At 41.1% G+C, this 18,246-nt stretch overlaps 2 protein-coding genes across 15 annotated transcripts in view; one reads left to right on the forward strand and one right to left on the reverse strand.

Annotated features, from left to right (window-relative positions):
• The first annotated feature begins 12,935 nt into the window (after positions 1-12,935).
• Positions 12,936-18,246, forward strand: part of Marchf7 (membrane associated ring-CH-type finger 7) — a 39,832-nt gene continuing 34,521 nt past the window's right edge. For 10 of the 14 annotated variants that reach the window (XR_015682846.1, XR_015682844.1, XR_015682843.1 and 7 more), the window contains exon 1: positions 14,367-14,517. The gene's annotated coding sequence lies outside the window, so the exon portion shown is untranslated. Of the gene's footprint in view, positions 13,058-14,366; positions 14,518-14,683; positions 14,735-18,246 lie in introns of those variants that run through there. The other 4 variants (XM_087651663.1, XM_087651659.1, XM_087651666.1 and 1 more) reach the window with 2 other exon arrangements.
• LOC147995478 (uncharacterized) lies at positions 13,272-15,621 on the reverse strand. Its single transcript, XM_087655028.1, has 4 exons — positions 15,610-15,621; positions 15,356-15,480; positions 14,175-14,804; positions 13,272-13,403 (listed from the first exon to the last, which is right to left on the reverse strand). Exons 1-4 carry the CDS (start codon positions 15,619-15,621, stop codon positions 13,337-13,339), a joined length of 834 nt encoding a protein of 277 aa, XP_087511154.1. The 3' UTR covers positions 13,272-13,336.

Below are 18,246 nucleotides of genomic sequence, written 5' to 3' on the forward strand. Positions count from 1 at the left end.
TTATCTATTTGTTGGTCAATGAACACAGGTTTTTTTCCACATCTGGAGCTACTACGGATAATACTGTTAATATTTTTATTTTGGATCCTTTGTGACACACAGTCCATTTTCTTGCGTCCATAGGCATCTACAGGAATTAAACTATGAGCCTTTCAGTAATTAAATTTAACCCTTTGAGGAACTGACAAACTGTTTTCCTGAGTATCACACCATTCTGTATTCCCAGTAAAGGTGTACTATGGCTCCGAATTTCCATGTCTCCATTAGCACTGCCTTTGTTATTGTTACTATAGAAAGACGCCTCGCTGTAGTTCTGATCTGCATTCCCCAAGTGGCTGGGGTCAAGTATCTTCCATGTGGTTGTCTACCTAAACCTTTGTTTACAGTTAGGTTATTTCTCCTCTCAGTGTTGGGTTGTTCACAGCTTTTGATTGGTTTCCTGTTTGCTTTTTCTCTTTCCAGCCTTGTTCTGTAGCTCAGCCTGCCCTCTCCCAAGCACGAGGTTAGATATAAGTACAGCCGCACCTCTGACTATGTAGATCTTTTACTTACTTTGAATCATGTTTACAGTGCGAGGTGTGGGGTTCAAATTCATCTTTGCATGTCAGTTCCTTTCTACTCGGCATTGTTTAAAACATTTTCTTTCCTTACTATCTTGGCATTCTTGAAAAGAAATCAGTTAACCATAAATAAAAATGCTTATTTTTATATTTCAATTTTCAGTTCAAGGGTCTGTAAGTCTATATTTGTGCCTGTTTTTGGCTTTGTTGAGGGGGAGTAGAGGTGGACAACTGTTATGGGTCTTCCTATCAAGTGACAACTTCTCACTTTCTATCTTCTTTAAACTTAATTAATATAGCTGAAGATGCTGTTGGCCATATTTTCTTTGACCAAGACTGACCTGGTAAGAGTTTACTAGTTCAAGATTGCTTCTTCTATGTAGACAGTTCTGCAAATGTACTGAGTGTTCCTAAAGCCTGCAGGGCTTTCTGTAAGGTGTAGTAGCACACAGCAGTCTGACAAGGAAAGAGCACAAGCCAGGACAGGGTTTTGTGAACACAGACAGAAACAAGAATGGCAGCCGCAGCAGCAGCAGGGCAATCAGCTGCCAAGTCAGCCGATATTCTGGGGAAAGGCAAAAACTGCAAATACCAGCTCAACTGCAAACCTCAGAGAATGCTGGCTAACAGACACAAACACTCCGAATCAGGAGGAAAGCGAAGATAGGCTAGATGACACAGTTCTCAGCTCCTTTTGTTTTTCTTAAAAAGACAATAAAATCTTGAAGTTGTGTTCATTTTGTCACCTTATTTGGTGGTAACTATAGTCTTTGGGAAGGGTATAAACTAAAGCTATCAGGAAAACTTACCATGGGAAACTTGTGTTTGAAAACAAGCACAACTAGAATGCCCAACACTTTCATAAAACTGGTTTCTTTAGTTGGGTCAAAAGAGGCATTGAGAGGATATTTAAATCATTCTGTTTCCTGGAACCCTATCGATGACCCACACCCCCTAGGCCAATCCTTTGCCTTTTAAAGACAGGGCCTCACTTGCCCAGACTAGTCTTGAACTTGAAACGCTACTACTGCTTCTGCCTCCAGAGGACTGGCAATATAAGCATGTGCTACGCAAGCTTTTTCATATGGGGCTAGGAATTGAACTCAGGTGTTCTGAGCTATCTCTCCAGCTCCAAAATTATTCTAAGCCAAAGGAGTTATCTATTTTTGTATAAGATTCTCCATTAGGAAAATTGTTTTTATTTAAATAGTCAAGTTTAATAAAGAGTTTATCATCAGGTTTATTTAAGAAACTGTTTCAGAGTCTTAAACAATTTTGTCTTTTATGACCTGTGTTTAAAAGAAGAGAGTCCAGCCAGTTCTTTAATCCTAACAACTTGGAAGGCAGAAGCAGTCAGATCTCTCATCTCTACCTTTGAGGCCAGACTAGAGGACAGAATGAGTTTCAGGACAGTCAGGGCTAAGTAGAGAAACCCTGTCTCAAAAAATAAAAAACAGAACAACAACAAAAGAGCCCAAGTAATCAAAGGCCATGTTGTTAAAACTGAATGCGAATAGCTCATGTAAGTATGTTTATACTTCACAGAAATGATATTAAAATACTCATCAAACATGTGCAATTAAATTGCTGTTTTAAAACTTTTTAAAAAAGATTTATTTTATGTATATGAGTACACTGTAGGTGTGTTCAGACAGACCAGACGAGGGATTCCATTACAGATGGTTGTGAGCCACCATGTGGTTGCTGGGAATTGAACTCAGGACCTCTGGAAGAGCAGCCAGAGCTCTTAACCACAGAGCCATCTCTTCAGCTCCCTAAATTGCTATTTTAGGGTCTTAGCATTTGGTTCCCAGTACCTCTATCTGGATTCACACAACCACCTATAATTACAGATCCAGGAGATCCAACACCAGTGATCCATGTGTATACTCACATACATTTGCACACATATACACAATTAAAAATAAATATTAAAAACATAAATTATGGGGCTGCAATTTAGGTATTACTACACTGGTTTTGTTTTATACATATTATATTTAATTAACAGGAATTTGGAATTACTCAGTTTCCATCATTTAAATACTATGTGATCACAGATAAATAACTTTGACTCTCTAAGGTTTATTTTTTATATGAAATATCTAATTATTTAAATTATATGTAGCTATCATGAGAGTTTTGAAAAGTTTAATTAATATTTTTAAAGTACTCTGAATTGTCAGGATAAAAAGACTTCATGAAAAGCAGCTGTAATTTTGCGCAATACATATTTATAATTGTTAACACATGCCAGAACACTCGTTCTGGGGTCTTCCCTACACAAGCCGACCTGGACCTGGCTGACATCCTTCTCTGTTTGTTTTTCTTTGCAACAAAGTCTTGCTTTGAAGCCATGGTGCTGAACTCACTGTGTAACACAAGTCTGGCTTCACATGGCAATCCTCCTGCCTCAGGGTTTATGGTATGGTGTCTTTAAAAACCCAGTTTTCAAAATCTGTTCTTTCTCCTCAACATAAAAAATATTTTAGTAGGAGCTGGAGGGATGGCTCAGTGGTTAAGAACACTGACTACTCTTCCAGAGGTCCTGAGTTCAATTCTCAGCAACCACATGGTGGCTCACAACCATCTGTAATGGGATCTGATGCCCTCTTCTGGTGTGTCTGAAGACAGCTACGGTGGACTCAATAAATAATAAATCTTAATTTTTTTTTTTTTTTTTTTTAGTAAAGAGGCCTAGAGTCATAGCTCAGTGGTAGATTGCCTGCCCAGTATGCACACAATCTTAGATCAAGTCCCTAGAATTTAAAAGCATTTTATTTTATAAAGAACTACTCACTACTTCTTCACATATTCTAAAAGTATTTAGACCATTCTAACAAATACTATTATATAGTACTAAAAAATAGTCTGTTTTCTTTCTAATATAAAATATTTTATTATAGTTATTTCTACCTCATACATTCAAAATGTTCAACTTTTATAACATTTATATTATAATGAGTGATTTTAATAGTCTTCTGAATCAGTTTTCTTTCCCACTTAACAGGTTTTAGGAATTAACGCCTACATATTTAAAAAACTTTTTCCAAAGCACCAATAACTTAAAATTTAACTTGCTATTTAAAATGTTTACATGAAATAGTATCTTGAACTGAAGCTATTTTAGTAATAAATATTTTACCATCATATACATACTAGTACACAGGCCATGCTATGAGATAATTACCACTTAAGTTTCCATAAGCAACCAAAATACAAATGTCAACACAATGATGAGGGTGATGAGACCATCAACACAGGCCAAGACTGCTCTTTGGTAATCCAGACATCAGAAGAAGCATGTGCTGACAGAACAGACAATGCAGGTTGGAATTAGACATGTGCAGTCTCCTTAAAGAAGGTGACGACATGTAACAGCTTCTCCTTCAAGACCGTCACACCCTCCTATCAGATGTTTTTGGATTATACATCAAGTCAGTATTGAAGTGGCTTAACCACATCAAAGCTATTATTAAAATTAGGGTTAGAAACAGATCTTGAATTTCCAAATTCTATTCTTTATTGAACATACAATAAATTTCAGGGCATACTTGCTAATGTTTTGCTCCAGCACTGAGATCAACAGTGACCCAGAGTGTTTCTTCTTGCTTACTTCTCTGAGGCCTAACCATTCTTTTTGCTCAAACTTTAATACCATATCCACAATTTGATTCATTCAAAATTTCAATAAATGTTATTAAGTCAGAATTTCTAAAACCTTATTTATCTACACCATTTTCAATTATAATATGCTCTTCATTTATTGAGGCAGGGCCGCATGCAGTTCAGACTTGAGTACCTCCTGAGTGCTGGCATTAGACCTGCGCCATATGCTCGGTTTACTTGGTGCTGGGGACCAAACCCACACAGCTTCCTGGACACTAGACAAACACTTTACTGAACTACATCCCAAGCCTATAATATGCTGTTTTAAAGGTTTCCTCTTTATATTTATGGTCATGTGTTACATAATGATGTTTCCTAGCAGGCTCCATACGTCACAGTGGTCTCATAAGATTAAATTGCCTACAAGTTCAATAAATAATGTTTGCACAACAATAAAACTGCCTCGCAATGTACTTCTCAGCACGTAGCCCTACCATGAAGCCACATGACTGCACTGATCACTTCCTCAGTGCACTGCAGAAGCCAATGGTGCTGGGACATTTACTTATATGGCATCCCAATGCGAAAAAACAAATGTAAAGAACATTAAATTTTTCTAAAATATTGAAGATGTCAATATTTTAATAAAACTGTAATAGACTTCTAATTGTTCTTTTGAGTGTGAAGTAGATAACTTTAATCCTAGCCACCACTAAGTGGAAACCACTTAGTTGATTGTAGAAACTGTTCAACCTGCCAATGAAAAGCCTACAGAAGGTGTACATCACAGTCATGAAGGCAAAGAACAGAGCAGACCATACACAAAGTTCTAAAAGTCTGTGTCTTACCAATCACATTAAAGGGACAATTCATTACAAGCTTAAAACTCATTTAACGTGGGTGGAGAGAGGGCTCAGTGGTTAAGAGCACACATTGGTCTAGAGGATCTGAGCTGGGGTCTGAGCTCCGGGATCTGGATCCCCTCGACTGGACTCCATGGCACTAGCTCAGTGCACGTGCCCCACACAGACATATCCATACGCGCTTACTTAACAATAAGAACTCTAGGGCTAGCGAGGTTCCTCAGTGGGCAATCCTGACAACATGAGTTTAATCCCCAGGACTCACATGGTCAAAGAGAGAACCAACTCCTCAAAGTTGCTCTCTGACTTCCACACATGCACACATAGAATAAAAATAATTTAAAAATTATCTATACGTTTATCTTAGGTAAAGCACAAACATAATGTTAAATAGCCTGCCATGGATTTTAGATAAATATCCTTTTCAATAGCTTTGAGCTCAGTAGTACAATGCCTGCCTAGCTTGAATAACAACCTGGATTCAAACCATAGCACCATAAGGAAAAAGAATTTTAAAACCATGATATTTGGTATTAATAGGGTATTTCTAGAATCCAGCCTAAGTAGTTATGATAATATAAATATTACAGAGGAAGTTTTACACATTATTCTCAAAAGTTGTATTCTGTCTTTTATGTATACTTTTTTTAAAAAGATTTATTTATTATATATAAGTACACTGTAGCTGTCTTCAGACGCACCAGAAGAGGCCATCCTGCTACAGATAGTTGTAAACCACCATGTGGTTGCTGGGAATTGAACTCAGGACCTCTGGAAGAGCAGTCAGGACTCTTTTTTTTTTTTTTAAAGATTTATTTTATTTATATGAATACACTGTAGCTGTCTTCAGACACACGGGAAGAAGGATGGTTGTGAGCCACCATGTGGTTGCTGGGAATTGAACTCAGGACTTGTGGAAGAGCAGTCAGTGCTCTTAACCTCTGAGCCACCTCTCCAGCCCATGTATAAGATTTTAAAAATATAATTCTTGTGGGAATAAAGGGTAGTGGTATGTCTGAAAAAATGAGCAATTATTAAAATATTTAGAATTCTGGCCTCTATTTGCACCTGCACTCACATGTACATAAGGTCACAAACAAACATGCACATACATAACTTAAAAAATCCTTAAAGAAGTTTTTAAGTGTTATCCTCTTTCCTTCCTTCCTTCCTTCCTTCCTTCTTTCCTTCCTTGCAAGGTAAGGTCTCGTGTGTCCTATGAACTCACCATGTAGCATAGACCAACCCTGTATTTCTAACTCTTCCACTTCCAAGTACTGACATTACAGCTAGGGTTGAGGCATGGATTACCATGGGTCCCAGTTCTACACTGTCCTGGGAATTAAACCATGCATGCTTCAAGTATGCTAGGTGACCACTCCACCAAAAAACCTATATGCCCAACTCTTTAAGTATTATTTTCTTCCACTTAAATTATTGGAAAAAGTAAAATGTCAATGGTTTGCTATTAAAAGATTCAGCATAAAAATAGTTAAATCATTTTGTATTTTCTTATTAAACTCTGTATTTATAGATAGTAGCACATTCATTATTTAAATAAAGGTTGGCCATTAAGCTACCTCTCTTCCTAGATTTGTACTGCTATAACAGAATGATATAGACCAATCAATTTATGCATAGTTGACATTTATTCCTCACAGTTCTGGAGGCTTGGAAGTCTAAGACCTAGGGGTTTAGAGGTTTGGTATCTGAGAGGAGCTCTGTGTCCTTCAATAGGGAGGCATGCTATATCTTCTTCCTTCTTTAAATGGTATAGTAGAACAATAAATCAATTCCTTCAAGCCTCCTCTAGCCCCTTTCCCCCACCTCCCATGCCTTTTGGTTGTTTTAGGACAGGGTCCTACGATATAATTCAGGCTGTCTCCAACTGGAAATTTTATTTTATTTTGCTGTAGTTCCTCAGTATGGGACTGCAGGAATATTTTCCAAGTGTTTTATCAGGGCTTCTGACCCTGTCCATGGGAGTGCTGCTCTTATGATTTAATTGCTTTCCAAAGTCTCCAGTTTTTGATATGATTGTATTGTCCATTACAGCTCAACACATACAGGCTGGTAGGATGCCCAGGCAGGTAATGGTGTGTGCCTCCAAGCCTGATACCCTAAGTTCAATCCTCAGTATCTTCGTGGTAGGAGAGACCCCACTTTTGCATGTTATCTTCTGACCACATATACATCCAGTCACACAGATACCATCCATTCACACATAAACACAGGGAAACTACTTTTTTTTTTTAAAATAAAGTTTTAACCCACATTTTCGCTGTACTTAGGCTATGATACTTCTCTAACAATAGAGGTACAATTTATAAACAATAGTTAAAGAGAAATTTCACAGCTAGAGAGTTGGCTCAACTGTTAAAAGCATGGGCTGCTCATGTTCAGTTCTCAGCACCCACACGGCAGCTCACAACTGCAGGGACAATTTTGGAATATTGGTTTCTTTAAAAACAGAATTATTATAGAGATATGTTTTTGTTTTAATCCGGGTATGGGGTACGGGCTGCTTCAGGTTGTTCACAGCAGCCGACTCATGCTCTAGCTGGGGTGTGATTTTTACCAGTTGCACATAGGTCTGCTGTTGTGTGACGGTTGGAATTCTGGGGGGACTTTTTGGAGGGTAATATACATGCTGGAGCCCCAAGGGGTGGGTTGGTGGTCTCTACGGTGTGTGCAAAGAAGAAACAACAAGAAGAAATTAGGTATCCTGACAGAGAAGCTCAAACTTGTCCCAAAGAACACGATGCCCCTTATCAGCAGTAGTCTAGTGATAGCATCCCCTTTCTCCTCTATTCTTTTCACTCCTATCCAGTGTTTGGGGGTTGAGAGGGTAGAAGAAGGAGCCCAAGTCTGGCTACATACAACAGTCTGTGACTTCTGTTCTAGTGGCTCCAACACCCTTACACAGACATACACGCAAGCAAAACATCAATGCACATAAAAAATAAACTAAACCATACTGAATAACTGAAGAAAAATAACAGGCTGATGTCATACTAAATGTATATATAGGAAATTTTAAAAAAGAAATTTCTACTACAGGATTTTTTATACTAATGGACAGGATGAACATTTTCTCAACCTCACACAATAGGGTATTCTAGATTATTTTTAAAGATCTCTAAGTAAAATTTATATTAAATTTCTACACATTATTTAGTTTTAATAGTTAAAGATGATCTACTAATTGCACTATGTAGTTACTAATTTATGGTACTTTGGTTGACCTTAGGGCCTTTCATATGCTAGGCAATATTCTCTCAGTAAACAATTCCCCAGTTCTTTAAGATCCATGGTTAAACTTTGTCCTGTTAAAACCCTACCTTTATCTCTTTTATGACTACACGGCTATGCAGAGACCAGCAGAAGGACACACAGTAGTTTCTCAGTGTAACTGCAGAGCGTGCTGGTGGAGTAGGAGAGGCAGGAGGGCAGATTATAAATAAGGTAGAGAGGAAAGATAGAAGAGAGACACCCCCTAAGCCTATATTAAAATAGCTAGGATAAGAAACATAATTATGAATACTTTAAAATGTATCTATATACAAATGTGCATGAATGTCTTAGTTTATTTTCATAGTACCATGACAAACACTGTAACAAACACAGTGAGTGTTGTCTCAGGTACTCTACAGAGAAAGGGCTCTTCCTTCTGGCTCAGTCAGTTACAGGTTACATCCCATCATAGCAGGGAAGTCCCAGCGGCAGGAGCTGGAGAGAAGAGGTCCCGTGTCATCCACAGTCGAGAGCAGACAGCAAAGACCAATAGACACATGCTGCAGCTCATCCAATTCTCTTTTTCATCCAACCCAAAGCTCAGCCCAGGACTTGGTGCTGCCCTCATTTAGTGTGGGTTTTCCAATGCCAATGAACTCAATAAAGTTCTTCACAGGCCAACGTAATCTACACAACCCCGACATGTCATTCCCAGGTCATTCTAGCCGGTATCAAGTTGATAATTAAACCTAATTACCATACATACATACATACATACATACATATATATATATATATATACGTATATCTATATAGTACTCAAGTAAAAAGAAGGGGGATGCAACCAAACTTCTCAGAAGAGTACCCACAGAATCTCTACCCGGAGTTGCTTCTGCTTCCAGCCTCTTGAAATATAAACAGGCGATGGAGGACAAATGTGGTTATTATCACAGTGAAAAGTGTGTATGTGTGTGTGTGTGTGTGTGTGTGTGTGTTATGTGTGTGCATGTATGTGTATGTATGTACTTGTCTAGACTGTATTACAGGCATAGTGATTATTTAATCTGGCTTTGTGGCTCCCTCTAGAAGTTTGCAGGTTTTCTGTAAAGAACCTGTGATGGTTAACTTGGTGTTCTTTTGAATGACCTAGGAGACAGCCAGCCCTCTGGGTGGACCTAAAAGGCATTTCCAGATAGGTTTAACTGAGGACCCATCCTGAATGGAGCTATCTATAATCACTGTACAGGCTGGGGACCCCAACTACTGAAAAGGACTGAGTGGAGCACCATTTTTTCTTTCTGCTTCCTGACTACAGACACACTGTGACCAGCCTCCTCGCTGAACTGACACCATGTCTTCCCTGCCATGATAAAGTATCACTGCGAACTGTGACACAAATTAGTCTAGGGCTTCCACTGCTATGGCAAAACACCATGACCAAAAGGAACCTGAGAAAGACGTTTTGCTTATGGTTTCGCATTACAATCCATCACTGAGAAGTCACGGTTCGAGGCTGAAACCGATGCCGAGGCCACGGAGGAACACTGCTTACTTGCTTGCTCCTCCTGCCTTCTTACAACACCCAGGGCGCCAGTCCAGGGATGGCACCACTTACACCGAGCTGGGTCTTTCTATGTCAATCACTGATCAAGAAAACATACCACAGGTCTACCTGATAGGGGGCACTTTGTCAATTGAGATTCCCTCTTCTAAAATAACCCCAGTTTCTGCTACGTTGACATAAAACCTGTCAGCCAGCACAGACCCTTTTTTCCAGAAGTTACTTCTGTTAGGCATTTTGTTGCCCAGAACAAGAAAAGTTATGAATACAGGACCATAGTGAGTATTGTCTCAGGTACTCCGTTCTGATTCTGTACGAGGAAAATAATCACACACACATGATGCTAAATTTACCATGTTAAGACTTCAGTACCCAGTTCTGCAATCAACTTGTCTGGTAGATGCTGTGCAGGAAGTCTGTGGTTGTGGATCACACCTACAACCTGCTAACTGTAAGTGAAGGCGATTACTCTCCACCATGTAGATGAGCCTCATCCAATCAGCTTCAAAAGAACTGAGGTTTCCCAGGAAAGAGGAAATTCTCCCTCAAGACTGTCAAAGACTACTGAATCTACATGCCAGGCTGCCTTATAAATTTCAAACTTGTCAGCCACCACAATCGTATTAGCCAACCCTTAAAGTAAATCTTCTGTTAAGTGACAGACAATGTGTGGAATACGACTGCCCATGCTTCTCTGGAGAACCTTGACTAATACATAGACAATACATAAACTAATGGGCATGACTGTTCCATTAAAAGTATTTACAGTAACAGCTGGTGGGTGAGATTTAGCCCAAGTTCTCCAAACCCTAGTTGTATCATTAACAAGAGATAGATGCTTTCACTAAACACATTTTAATTTTTTAAGATTTGAATATTTAATTAGATGTATATGTGTGTCAGCATGAGGGTTTGTGCAAGTGAATGCAGTGCCCCTGAAGCTTGCAGAGGGAATGGGATGCACTGCAGCTGGAATTATAGGCAGTCGTAGAGATGCTGTATGTGGATGCTGGGAACTCCAAGTGCTCTTAACCACTCCAGCCCCACACTCTAGGTTTTAAGCAGTGTAAAAGAAAACTGTGCCCCATGGATTGGAAATCATCTTTGCTAGGACAGATTCTGGAACAAGTGAGAGTGACTAGCTTCTAGGAATGAGACCTATACTGAAGTCGCGGTGAGCAGTTTCTCAGGGTTGCAGGTTGGCACTGTTTTCACATGTTCTTATATTTTTCAATATTACCTTTGGAGAGCAAATTTTTTGCTGCCAAAAAAAGCAGAAGTCAATTAAAGGAATGTTTTTAGATATTCATTTATTAAATTTTGCACTTTTTCAATAAAAATTGTTGAGGAAAATTAAAAATTTATGAAACCATTAAATACAAAGGTTACAATTTTTGGCACAAAAGGAATATTTTTTATCAAAAATGTACAGCACAGGACTTTCACGTAACATTTATTACAAATAGGGATCCTTAATCTAGAAAATGGGACCTACCTATATGTTTATTTTTATTATTTTTTGTTTATTTGAGTCAGAGTTTCATAGCCCAGGCTGGCTTGGAACTCTGTAGCCCAGGCTGGCCTTGAACTTGTGATCCTCCTGCCTCCGCCTCCTGAGTTCGATTGCTGGGATTACAGGTGTGCGCCACCATGCCAGGCGCTACCTATAAATTTAAATAGTAGATTGTCAAGTTAGTTGATGACCCCAGATTCCCTTCTCTAGCCTAGGGATTAATAAGATTTTCAGCTTAGAAGAAAATGATATCCCAAAAAGGTTCTGTAAATACTCGTCTCATAATGGAAAAACCTGGTTGTCAGAAGATTAAGATAACCTACAATTGAAAATGATCAATTTGAAAAAAGCTAACATCACCCTATCTTCTCAACAGTAAAGAATGCAGAGAGGAGCTCGAAGAAAGTTATAAGGTGTAAGGATGAAAAGAGGAAAACAGGCCACTTGAAATGTCATTTCTGAAGAGAATTCTAAGTAATCCAGCAGATTAAACCACCGTACAACAATGCTCAAGCCCAAGATCAGGGCTGTGTGACCACAGCGAGATGACACACACGTTCACATGGCAGAGGGATGAAGTGGATAAAGGCCACTAGGACACTGTCTTGGAGAAATAAAGAAATGGAAACTAATAAAATGGTGTTGGCAAGAGGTCAACAAACACTTGAATTCAGAAAGGAGCCACAGTTGTAAGGACAGATCACCAAGGTTAGAGAGAATGCCGCAAACCAAAGGGACTGGGTCTAGCTTGTTCAGAGGAATTCCGATTTCACATGCTTGCTATCAGATTGTTTGTTCTGATTATTGTTTTGGAAAATACAGTCACTATTTTACCTAGTAAAGTATAAAATGTCTTTAACACAACAAAATTTCAACAATTTGTTGACAATGATTACTTAAAAATTCACAGCAGAGAGTAAATCTCAATCTCTCTCTCCCTCTCTCCCTCTCTCCCTCTCTCTCTCTCTCTCTCTCTCTCTCTCTCACACACACACACACACACACACACACACACACACACACCCCTAACCATTATCAAAGGAAAAACATGTGTCCGTGTTTTCTAGCTGTTACCTAACATTAACTAACAATCCGACTGGAGCCTGAGAGGTGGCTGAACACATAAAGGAGCTTGCTGCAAAGCTGTCGGCCTGAGTTTGATCCCCAGGACTCACATGGCAGGAGAGATCCCATTCCTACAAATTGCCCTCTGACCCTCACACATCCTCTAGTGGCAAGCACCCCCCCCCCCCCAACACACCAGATAAATAAAGAACAGTTTTTAAACAGTTAACACCTGGGAGCTCTGTGAACTAGGAGGCTGGCACCACACTCACCTCTCACAGCATCCTCAGTACTGAGAGGAAATGAAACTGTAATCTCCCAAAACCGCACCGTCCTTGTCAGATTTTGGGGTTCTGTAGAGAAGTTCCCACTACCACCTTTATCTACGTGCAGTCGTTACTCTTAACACAAAAAAAAATCGGAAAGATCTACACAATGTTAAGTTCCAGAAAGACCAAGTGGTGGTTTAGACACATAACTTAACAATTATGGAATGCTTGCTATGTTCTAAGAACTGACAGATCACCTCATTTAATCCTTTCAACACCACCATGAAGTTTAGGCAGCATCGTGGATTAGGGTTCCCTAATCCACAGGAAGAAGCCTGGGTTAAGGAATTCCTAGCAACATTAAAGAACTGCTGAAGATAAAGGTAATCAGACCAAGTGCTGCGATTTGAACCCATGATCTCTGATTCTTAAGGGTGTTATACGGCTAAACAGTAGAGCATTTAAAAGGACAAATTAAATCTCAATAGTAATTAATCTGTACTTGATTTTATCCTTTACCAGACCTGTTGTCTACACTGATGACACCTGGATGTCAACTTTAACAAAATTACAAAACAAACGAAAAACCCAAACCGCGAAGTTTGTACTAAAATTTATTATAGTGATGAATGAAGATAAATGAGACAGATGATTACTGACTGCTACTCCACTTTGATCCCATAAACGTATGGCATTTCACTCAGTGTAATTATTTGGATCCAAGGGATTCTACAAACAAACAAACAAACAAACATAAAACTCTAAATCAAATAGGTCACTTAAAAACCCAAGTGCCTTCCCTGTGCTTCCAAGTTTCAGTAAGAACTTACCGTTAAACAACTTGTGTTTGGTCCATCATTGAAACTCCACATAATCTGTGCCTTTCCCATACTCTTTTGCATTTCTTAGGGCTCATTTACATCTTAGTTTACCACATTTACGGAGGTTTTGAAAAGTTTCTTCTCGTATTCACCAGACTACGTCACAGATTCCCTCGCTCTTTCTAAATAAGTGAATGTCTGCTGCAAAACCTGTAGCTGCGCTCTCAGAGCTTAAAAGCCCGATCTCGAGATTCAGAAGTGATCGTCAAAATACCCCATCACTACAACTTATTTACTCCAAGGAAACTGCCAGCAGGGTGTAGGAATCAATCAGAAATGCTGTAGGTGGAGGGAGAGCTGTCAAATCCTACAAGGTTGGGCAGGGAGGACGCGCCAGGGAGGCTCGAGGGGAGGTGGGAGAAGGCAGCGTTGGGCTCCATTCCGTAAACAGTCACTGCGCCACTTGCCAAGCGCAGAGAAAACAAAATCCACCCACGCAACCAGCCGGGCGGGACCCGGAGCGGCGGGCCTTGCAGGGGCCCGCGGCAGGCGCGGGAGCGAGGCGGGCGCCGAGTCTCTCGCACTCCGGGCGGCGACCGGTCCGCCGGGCCTCCCGCGCCGCTCCCGGCGCCCGCACGCCCGCACGCCCGCACGTCGCCGACCAGCTGCGGCCGCTTACCGTGGCGCCTCGCAGCTTCCCCCGAGGCGGCCCTCAACGGCTGCCGCAGTCAGAGCACCACCCCGCGGCGGGGCACGTCTAGCCCGCCCGCAGCTCCCGGCTCCCCCGCAGCGCCGCCGCTCTCGCGAGAAGCTGGCGAGAACGCGCCGGGGCGGGGGAGGAGGAAGGGCGGGGCTGCCAACGGCGGCGGCCACTTCTGCGCCGCATCCGGAGGGGCGGCCGCCATTGTGCTTCGTCGCCGACTTCTCTGCTCGTAGCCCGAGGACCGAGCCCAGCGAGGAAGGGGGCGGCGGTGTGGCTGCGGCGAGCGCGACACTCCCTGCGGAGTGCCAAGTGGAAGAGGGTAAAGAGCGGCGGCGGCGGCGGCAACGGCGGTGGTGGGGGAGGGGAGCACTGGAGTGCGGGCCTCTCCCCCTCCCCCACCCCGGGACCCCGGGGGCTGGGAGGGCGGATGGTGCGTGCCCCTCGGGGACCCGCGACCGCCTGGGACGACGGGCGGCGGTAGTGTGGGGTCGGTCCACCCGGGATTTCGGTTTCCCAGCCCCTCGGAGTCGGTGAAGGTAGGCCTCTCCGTGGCCCCGCACCGTGAGTGGCGTGACACTGGCATGGAGGCAAAATAGGATGGCTCTTCTAATTCAGACCCGGGCGAGAGTGAGTAAGGGAGCGACTCTGGACACGCAAGGTGGGAGTAGTAAAATGCTCTCTCACCTTGAAGAAACTGCGTAGTGAAGAGCACACACAGACACACACACACATCGAAACCACTACAATGAGTACCCTCCTTCCTCGCCACAAAAGTAGATGTGGGTGGAAATCCGTGTGGGTCATAAACACAACGTCACCACCAGTGTGAAAGCAGTTTAAAGAGCGGCCCTTGGGTCACTCACGGTTCTGTAGTTTTTTATTGTTTTAAATGCCCTTGTTTTCTTACTCCCTTCTACAACCTTTTTGTGTTGAGAGCGAAGGGGTGAGTCTTGAGGTACCGTCCTGATTTACAGATTAAACAATAGTTCTACCACTGGAAAGGTAGATTCCGTGTAGTCTCACTAGAGAACCAGAAATGGGGTCAGTATCTTCTTTGAGGAGCTCCACTGTGGGGAAGCAGCAGTTGTGCTGTAGTGGTGAGGCAATAGCAATGGAATCAGAAACTCTGGGCATCGCTAATGCCATAGTTATTTAACCTCCGAAGATTTCCTAGTTGAGATGAGTTCCCCAACTCCCGGAATGCGTTTTTAATGAGATAGTGTGGGAAACAGTCAGCAGGTATACTCCAGGGCATAAAACTTGTACTGTGGATTTTTAGTGACTACAAACAAAAGGAATTTACCACCAGTTTATTACCAGGCATTCTGGTCTGAAAACAACTTAAACTTGGACTTTGTGAGTTGTGTCCGCATAGCCTCATGTATATGTGGGTTGATTAGAGAGCTCTTACCTTGAATTTCATGCTGGCACTGAACTCATGATGTTATCCAGACTGACCTCTAACTTAGATACTCTTGCCTAAGCCGTCTGAGCTCTGGCATTGCTGGAGTGTGCCACCAGATCCAACAAATCCACACAGCTCTAGTTTTGCCCTCAATGTTTGCTACACCATCCACCTCCCCTCCCCCATGCCCAAAGAGTTTTTTTTCTTCATTCTTTGACAGTTCCATATATGTATATGATGAAACTGAGTTTCATCATACCACATTTCCTCATTACCATATTTTCAGTCACAGATGTCTTATGACCTCACCCCAGGTCCGGTGTCTTGAATGGAGAGGATTACTTTCCTACATAACTTAGATTTTTCTGTGTTCTCCATGAAGCTTTTGGATAATCAACTTGGACATAAGCATTTAAGCAGAAAAATGTTCTTAGTTCCATATCCATCTCACACATCTCTGTTATCTGTTGTAGCCACATTTTAATATATTTTAGCCAAGTAATCATACAGTGGAAAATTTATCAAGTAATATAAAGTATCATTTGGTTACCAGGTTAGAGCCTCCCTTTGCAAGAATGAGCTTGACGCAACATCTTCCTTCTACAACTCACAGTTTAGTCATCAGACCAACGTGTAAACAAGTGCTGTTACTGCCTTACTGTAAATACTGTACAGACGGACTATGGACTGTAAAGTAGGCTTAGGCTTGGAAAACTAAAGGGAGTGCTTGGACAAAGCTAGGTCTTGGCTGAGGACCTGCAGTGTTAGTGTGCTCAATTGGAGGAGGTGACAGGGCTTCCCATAGTGGGAAGGTGATGAAGGAAGGTAAGAGCTTAGCACGGAAGACTCTCAGTAGTACATTAGAAAGTTTAGTATCCTGTGCCATGAGATGGTGACAGAGCAATTGTACCCAAGTAAAATTATCTCTAGATTATCTGCTGACACAGTCTTCTGTGTGTGTATGTGTAAAAAACCTGGGAATGCTTAAGTAGAGTGTATAAGCCACACCTGTAAGCAACAATTAAGTCATGAGCTAGTAAACTGTTAGATCAACAAATCAGATCACAACTTAAAAATGAATGAGTTTCTACTAAAGCTCTTAGATCACTAAAAAGGAAATAATGTTTGAGGTAATTCATCAATTTTTTTAATGTTTTTGCAAAAATTATATATTAGTAAAGTTGCTGGGGGTGAATTCAAAAGAACTAAGCAGAGATGGTAAAAATGCTTTATAATTTGAGAGTTGACTGAGATTTGATGTTTGTTATTTTTAATTTTCTACACTAACATGAACTTAATGTGGTCCAAGCTGGTTTTACCTGTTGTCAAGTGTATGTCCTCTGACTACTGGTTAGACTAGATAAGCTTGAACAGCAGGTTTTAAAGTCACCTACTTCCCTGCACCGAGTTTTGCCCACAGCTGTAAAGAGGCTAGACTCGTAAAAGCTAGGAATCAAGTATTTCTGACTTCGCAGGAAGGACTCTAAAATGGTTTACAGGTGCTGAATGAAGATTGAATTGTGACACCTAAATGGTAAATTCACTTCAAAAAGAATAGGTTATCTTTAAGAGCTGTGAGCTGATACACAACACCAGATTTTCCAATGAAGTTGCTAAGTTTTGGCCTGTTAAAACTAGTTTAAAACTGCCTGAGAATATCAGGAGTACTCTAAGTATGTGGTAGCTCAGGATCAGAGATTTTTCTAAACGCCCCAGGAGTTTTGTCTCATTTGGCCACATTTAGCTTTCCTGCCTCATAGTGTATGTTGGTTGGTATTTGGATCTTGGTATTCCGTGTGATCCTTTATGGTATGGTGTTTCAGAGTAGCATTTGAGGAGTGGAAATGGAGGCTGCAAGGCCTCTTGTGCTTTCACATGCACAGCATCATCTGCAGCGCACATACAGTTAAGTGGTAGGAAGTAAGAGTTGGCCGTGTCCTCTCTAGACCACTGCAAAGGCGCGTTCACACTGAGGTACAGGAGGACGTCATGGCTGTGTCCTAGGATTTGCCACATCATTTTAAGGTGAACATTCCTTAAAATGCCATGATTGCAGTTACTTTAGAATAATATAAGAAATGGTAAGTAGATAAGTCTGATTAATGATAATTTGTTTAACATTGCTGACTAGTATGTGGAAGTTAATTTTTCCTACTTTTTTTGTATGTATAAGAATTGAATGGGAAATTTAAGTCCTATACATCAGGTGACCTAAGCTCTATTTTGTGATCCTGACCTCATCTTACTCTTTATAAGCACAGTACTTTTTGGTATTTACTTTGTAGATGCTCAGGTTACAAACATCGATTTATATTTTGTGTGTGTTGTATATACATATGTATGCAGATTTTCAAGCCCATCTGTTTGTGTGTGGAAGCCAGAGGTCAGTGTCTGGTATCTGAGTGTCTGTACCACCCTCCACCTTGTTTTTTTGAGATAAAGTCTTCACAGTCTCAAAATGAACCTGGAACTCACTGGTCACGGGATGGACTGATGAGCTAGCCCTTGGCATCATCCTGTCTTAGTTTCACAGAACAGATGTGCAGTAACATAACTTACTTTTTTATGTGGGTGCTCAAGATTCAAACTCAGGTCTTCTTTCATGAGCAGAAAATGTTTTACACAATGAGCAATTTCCCCCTC

This window comes from Rattus norvegicus, chromosome 3 (genome assembly GCF_021556685.1).
Source record: "Rattus norvegicus strain SHRSP/BbbUtx chromosome 3, alternate assembly SHRSP_T2T, whole genome shotgun sequence".
NCBI classification, from domain to species: domain Eukaryota; kingdom Metazoa; phylum Chordata; class Mammalia; order Rodentia; family Muridae; genus Rattus; species Rattus norvegicus.

What these genes read in the sequence shown, in the direction of transcription:
- LOC147995478 (XM_087655028.1), bottom strand. An exon ending in CAACTAGGAAATCTTCGGAG is followed by an intron (nt 14,805 to 15,355) that starts GTTAAATAACTA and finishes GGTCTGAATTAG; the next exon opens with AAGAGCCATCCTATTTTGCC. An exon ending in GGAAGCTGCGAGGCGCCACG is followed by an intron (nt 13,404 to 14,174) that starts GTAAGCGGCCGC and finishes GTTTGTTTGTAG; the next exon opens with AATCCCTTGGATCCAAATAA.